The sequence below is a fragment of the Rhopalosiphum padi genome, chromosome 2 (genome assembly GCF_020882245.1).
Source record: "Rhopalosiphum padi isolate XX-2018 chromosome 2, ASM2088224v1, whole genome shotgun sequence".
In the NCBI taxonomy this organism is placed as follows: Eukaryota; Metazoa; Arthropoda; class Insecta; order Hemiptera; family Aphididae; genus Rhopalosiphum; species Rhopalosiphum padi.
The window spans coordinates 44,937,561-44,944,988 of NC_083598.1; the positions used below are offsets into that span (position 1 = coordinate 44,937,561).

Genomic DNA, 7,428 nt, shown 5'->3' on the forward strand with positions numbered 1-7,428 from the left:
GAGGGTAATATAATACGTACCTATACGGGTACGTATAGCCTAGGGCAGGCTATAGCGTACCGATTTACATTATTTTCAAAATAATTTACTGTTTAATTTGAATTTGTTTATAAAATGTATTTCAACGGGCAGTAATTAACCAACCTACTTATTAATAATATAAATAATAATAATAATATATATATTTGGCCATAAACATTTTTTGAAAATGTTTAAATTGTAATAATGTTTAAACAATAAGACATAATTATTGAACCCCCTCTGTATACGTGCCTGTCTGTGCCCCTGTCCCTATATATTATGTTTATATGTTAATAAATAATTCATTTGAAGTATTATTAGGTCAATAGGTTTGAATCGTAGGTGTGCAAGTATACATTTATATAAAACTATAAAAGTAATAGCATTATGTGATAAACCTACATATCACAAGTTGTACGATATAGATGTAAACAAAATTTGGACGAATAAATAAAGCGTTAAGCGTATATATTATATATAAATATACTAATATAGTAATATACATACTCTTTGTATTTTGTTTTGATATCGAAGAACATTTACCAGCGCCCAACACATATTATCCGAGTATGGACTTAGTACGACCCAAAGCGTCGAAAGCATCGTTTAAAAGTCGCACGTTGCAATTTGGTCGTATTGACGATTGTTACCCGAGTCCGAACACATACACGTTGCCATTGTCAGACGTATATCGGCGGTCGAAAAAACCGACATACGTCAAGAAAATCTCACCGTAAGTTCGTTATGCCATCTGGAGAAACTATATAGGACTATAGAATATCGAAATATAACAAGTAGTAACTATGCAGACTCGTTAACGTTACCTACATACGCGTTTTATACTATAATCAAATTATGATTACCGATTACCTACAACTTCAGTGCTGATGGGTAGAACTTTTTCAGACGATTAATTTCTTTATCCTTTAGGAAAAGTTTTGAAAATTCTAACTGTCCATACAACACATATTTCTTCATTAATACGCGAAAAGATGTACCTATTTTTTAAGCATATTGCGTTTACGGAATAGTGTGATATTTGGTATAGGCGTATAGTTTATGTGTATATGTACAAGGGGTGAAAAAAGCTAAAATGTACACTTATAATAATGTTAAGAAAGTTCGTAGAAAAAATACTTCAGTTTAACTTTATCAAGTATACTTTCCTTAGTAATGGATATTAAGAAATATATATATAAGAACATAGAGGATGTTAGTTCAGTGAGAAAAATCGCGGAAGAAAGTAATGAATGAGACTAAAAAAGTAGCGAACACCAAAGGAAAGAAATTAGATATAATAGATATATAGTACAGAAACAAACGTGTATGTATATGATTTTGAAGCAATCGAGAGATGTAAAGGGACAATGTGATAGATGAACGAAGATGTATGGTATGAGGCGAATATGTTGAAGTATACTAAGAGAATCGGTGGTATAAAATAATGGTGATTTTGAGGTTAATATAAATTATAAATATATACATATAAATAATAATTTGTAATAGAGGTATTCGACAAAAAACTTATTATTTAGGCGATTTAAAGTGGTTTCTGAGGCTGTACCGGCACCGAATACCTATTCTTTACCATCGACCGCCAATTACAAGTACGGACAGACGGTACATTCGACCATACAACAGAGACGTCCTGAGGACATTGAATGTCTTGCGCCGGCTCCCAACAGGTACTACCTACCCAAAAATAATGGTCCAGCCAAGACATTTGGTCAGAAAGACGGTCACAAGCGAGCCGTTTACCTGACCGTCGATGATCTTTGGCAATGATGCATTATAATAATAATAATATAATAAAAATGTTATGAATTACGAAAATCTGGTCAATTTTGTTTCTCTGGAAGTCGAGAATTACAAAACACGCGAAAGCAATGAGGCAAATGCCAAAGGCACAGAATTAAATAAATAAATGTAACACAATTTTAATAATATTAACATTATCTGTACTCTACACACGTACACATTTTAAGATTATCAAAAATCACATAATATAGTGGATAAATTAACTTAAATACTTAATATAACAACCTTAAAATAAAATCAGCAGTATATTATAAATATTTTGAACTTAACCATGTAAATACGTAATAGAGTAAGATGAAAATGTGTTGCTTTAAAGTTTAAAGTAGAATTCTATGATAGATAGTTATTAGGTACCTTAAGACAATACGATCAAAACGTAATAAATTTCCAATAGTCCGATTGCTATATAGTTTTAATTAAGTTCTATTCATTTATCCAGATCCAGACTTGTTGAAAAACAAAGTTTGACAGTCTGGTCATATCCATCTTTGTAATAAGTTTATTTAATGTAAAAGTAATAATACTAATAGCTTATATTCTTCAAATATTTTGAATACAATAGTTGAAATTGTACAGTAACATACAAAAGTTCTATAATTAATAAAACTGTTAATATTTAAAATTTGAGAAAATATTTCAATTAATAATCACAAAGCCTTAAATTATGCAATTATAAGTTTAAATTAAGAGGATGTTGTATTTGCATGTTTTCTCCTCTTACAAACACAAATAACATACAATCAAATTTTTAGTTAAGAATATCCAGGTCCTCTATAAAGGCTTTTAATTTCGAAGCAAGTAATAAGCATTCAAAAAACTTCATAGTATGAAAAAATTGTACTATATATTACATTATTTATTTTATTTCAAAGACACGATTTAGACCTTTCCAGTATCTAGGTTATTACTCTTAAATTATTAAAAATTACAATTTAAAAAGTTAATAATTTTGTTTGAATGACAAAATATATATTACACAGCAAACATATTTTTTTTAAATAATAATAGGTAAATGTAAGATTAATAATAGGTATCCAAGGATAGTAGGGAATTTTGAATGTTTTGTAATTTTTATGCCATACAAAAACATTCAAAACTCCCTAATACCAATAGATTAGTTGGTGTAGATTGATTTTCTGGTTTGATATGCAGTGTGTATCCAAGGATAGTAGGGAATTTTGAATGTTTTGTAATTTTTATGCCATACAAAAACATTCAAAACCCCCCAATACCAATAGATTAGTTGGTGTAGATATATTCTTCTTGTTTGATATGAAATATGTATCTGAAGATGGTAGAGAATTTTAAATGTATCTATGATATTGTTTAAAAATTGTACAACACTCAGAACTCCCCAATCACTAGATTGGTTGGCTTGGATAAATACTGTTCTCATCCATTTTAGTTTGATAGTAAATACGTTTTCAATCAAGAAACTTGTTAAAAAGTACACTTTACTTTTTAACAAATTCCCCTATAGTAAATGTAGTGAAGACTTGTTTCAGTAGTGTGATAAAATATTTTTATAAGCATTTTAAAACTGTTTTGGTGAAATGTAGAAATAAAAATAATAAAAACTAAGAGTATAGAAGAAATTAAGTGTAAATCATTTTTGGTTATTACTTTGTAGTGGGCCAATAACTGGATGTAGTCTTGTAAAATGAAGAAAAATGACAAAAATATTTAAGTGATTTTTAATTGAAAATTATTCTTAAGTCCAAACGACAAGATTCTGATGTAGACTGGTGTGATGGTGTTCATGTCTGCCGGAGTTTTGTCAAGGGCCCCCTTATATAGTAGGTTTCCCCCCCCTCTAATCTATTTCAAGTGCGTCATTATGTTCTCACGCTATTACATATTTCGGGATGCACATACAATGATTATATGGCGTCAGAATGACACTGCCCATGCGCAGGTAGTTATCCGCAATCGCCATGTCCGAGTTTCCCAGAATTGAGAATACGATTATAGGCCTATGATGCATCATGGAATTTATTCATCTCCCAGTTCTGAAGGTTAGTCACAGTGGTTTTTACCCCCTTGTTATTATCGTCCATGGTGTTTAGGCCTAATGCGTTGCCGCCCGGGTATAATGAATATCTTCCCATTATAAATATTATGTTATTAGTGATCATTATCCTACTTATGTCGCAGTATCCTTATTATGTATTATATTATTAGTATGAGATATCAGAGAACGCAGCAACTTTAAATGGGTACATTTTACCTAACAATACCAGGAACAAATTCTAAATTTTAATATAGTATTCGAGATAATATTTTAAAGTTAATACTCTCTTCCACATAGAACTTTCTTATAATTAAGTTAAAGTATGTTAAGAATAAATAACAAGTAGTTACTAAAAAAAATTTCTAATAGATACATTGCAATAACACTTTCTAATTTAAAATACAGTTGTCAAATTTTGTTTAAATACAATTTTAATATATACACAAAAATAATATTTCTTGTTAAATGAATTCTTGATAGTAGTATGTACCTAAAGATAGTAGGGAATTTTGAATGTTTTGTAATTTTTAAAAATTATACAATAACATTCAAAATCCCCCAATATTTATAGATTGGTTGGCTCAAATAAATGCTGCTCTCGTCCATTGTAATTTGATAGTAAACACATCTATTATCAAGAAACTTGTTAAAAAGCAAAGTATATAAAAAGCACACTTTACTTTTTAACAAATTCCCCTATAGTAGATGTAGTATTGTCTTGTCAGGTGCATGTGATAACTCTGTACACTAGAAAATTCTGAATGTTTTGTAACAATTAAAATAATGTAATGTCTACAACAACATTCAGAATTTTCATTTATTCAGAGACGAGTTTCATAATAATATAGCCTTTCTACTATACCTTAATATTTAAAATACTAAAAATTAAACATAACAATAGTAGGTAATTAAAAATGTATCATAACAAAGTGTATATTATCTAGTTTATAAAAATTGAGTACAGTATAAATACAATGGGTATTTAAAAATCGATAAAAATACAGTTTTATAAGAAAGAATTACTTAAGAGAATAGCGTCAAAACTCTGTAATTAATATTAAATGTACAATAATTTTAATTATTAGTAAGATCTTCCAGGCAAAAACTAGAAGCATTCAAGACTGTCAACTTATAAAATATGACATTATTTAAGACATTTATATGAGTATTAATAATAGTTACAAATTACAATCATGCAATATGGTATCAAACAAATAGATAACAGGCATAAAAAATGTTTCTAAGATTAATAAATTTAAGTTTTAACAATGTATAGAAGAGTGTCAAAATCCTTAGTACAAGTGTCGTACATGAGGATTAGGTTACTCAAATCAAGGGCATATGGTGTCAGTGGTGACAATGTCATCTGAAATATCTATGACAAATTTGTAAATAATAGTATAACTACCATCCAGTAGCAGGGCGGCTTGCTATAAGAATACTAGGAACAACTGCTTCTACCCCGAAAATGGGAAAAAAAATTGTTACAATTCGAATAGCTTTAATCATAATTCATAACAGAAGATTGATCATTCAAGTAAAAAATAAGTGTATCTATATCATAATTTGTAAAAGTTAATAAAAAAATTTAACTTAGAAGAACCTAAAAATATTACATTTATCCTAGTAAATTTAGTCAATGGATTGTTTTTAGACTTGCTTCTTGAGTTTTGAAGACTCAAGCCGCCACTGTCCACTAGAAACTCATTAATTTCATTTTAACAACTATTAGAAATTTTTCGAAACTCTCGATATGCGGTAGTTCAAAGCCTGGTTTTACCAATTTTAGGTATAAAACACACTTAAATTACCTACGACATTTGTCACACTCACGATTCATACATAAGATCGGTGCCCCTGTGTAGTGCAGTAACAGTTGTAGTCTTTCAGAGCCAAACTCGCGTCTATAAATCACGCCGGATCCAGCACACAAATCTAGAAAAACTTCTTCGTGGAGACTTGTCTTACTGTGCATTAGAGATGCCACTATGACCCGCGAGTGATCTATAGATCCCGGCTTGTCGTTGATCTCGACCACAGACAATAATACGAATATACCTGCGGAACAGTATTAACAGTGCTTAAGCATTAAAGTACTCACCCAAACGTCCCAAACTGAATTCATAAACGACAACGACGGAGCGATTTCTCGAGCACCGATGCGAATGGATAAAAAATTTCAGGAGCAAAAACGTGGAAAGAATCGGAAGAGGCGCGTGGCACGTACATTGCACAAAATGAAATGGGTATTTAGTACTTATGTATATACTATATAGCCACAGCATCACGATGATCAGCATATTCAGCATAGGAGTTAAGAGGCGCCGGCAAAATAGTTAAATAGTTCGGTTATTGGTTAACACTTGGGTGGGAGTGAGGGACGCCAGCATCCACGCGTCACACGATATGACGGCGAAAACAGTGTTGCCAATTTTCATCGGCAAAGCTAAATTACGTCACACCAAAACTAACGCGGCAAATCGATGACAATTCAAAACTACACGGATATAATAACTAATAAGTTATAGTGTTATTACCTACCTCAGAGCAATTTATGGAAAATGAAAATAGTTAATTTCGAGATTCAATAGTTTTTTTAACTTTACAATAAATATGTTAAGTAAAAAATTACTAATTACTAAGTACTAACCGTGAATATTTCAATACTATTCAAGTACTCTATTGGTTTCTAAACAATTAAATAGTTTAAATATTGTCACATCAAATTATTCAATCCATTCAAAAAAAGATTAAACCCGGTCAAAAGTATAATTGTAGAAATCAAATGAAAAGGTCTATCCCCATTCTTATTTATGTTTTCAAGTGGTATTCCATATTTCTTGGTAAGGCTAGGACATCAACTACCATACAAATATACAATTAAATGTAATAAGAAGTCAAATAATGTTCTTTTATAATTATTAAATTAATTTTTTATATAGAAAATAGTGTTATTTAAACTTTTATATAAATTATACATTAACACATACAATAAATAATTTTTTGACAAAAACAATTTTGTTCAAATTTAATATTTAAAATCTCATACATGAAAATTTGAAATTATTATTTATATCAGCTATACAAGCATATAATTTTCAAAATAGTTTTATTTTTTGATTCTAGAATGTTTATTTCCAAGTGTTTTATGCCCATTTAAGTTTTAATATGATATAATGTAATATGAGATACTTTTGGTAAAAACTAGTTTGACCTAAGGCATTTTTAAATTATATACTTAAGTTCAAAAAAATATCCTTAAAAATAAAGACTAATACATGGACTTGGATCAGAATCGTTTTTTGTATGCAATAGTTTATCATTGAATTCATGTTTAACACATCTATTACTACTGTGACCTATACAATGAGGTACACTCAAAATGTACTATATGTATAGCAGATCAACTTCCCCAGTTTTTATAATTGATAATAATTTACTTTATTAAATAGAGAAACCTTACATAATGAAGATCGTTCTCAACAATTTGATTAAAATTACTATTTTGTATGTTGTCTGAAACAATAAAATATGAATAGTATGAGATTTATATACATATAAATTATGTACAACTAAAA

General features: G+C 29.4%; 1 protein-coding gene across 1 annotated transcript; it reads left to right on the forward strand.

The window, feature by feature from the left end:
* Window positions 1–590: 590 nt before the first annotated feature.
* LOC132918970 (uncharacterized) lies at window positions 591–1,806 on the forward strand. Its single transcript, XM_060980325.1, has 2 exons — window positions 591–754; window positions 1,557–1,806. The coding sequence occupies exons 1-2, from the start codon at window positions 591–593 to the stop codon at window positions 1,804–1,806; spliced, it is 414 nt and encodes a 137-aa protein (XP_060836308.1).
* Window positions 1,807–7,428: the final 5,622 nt, after the last annotated feature.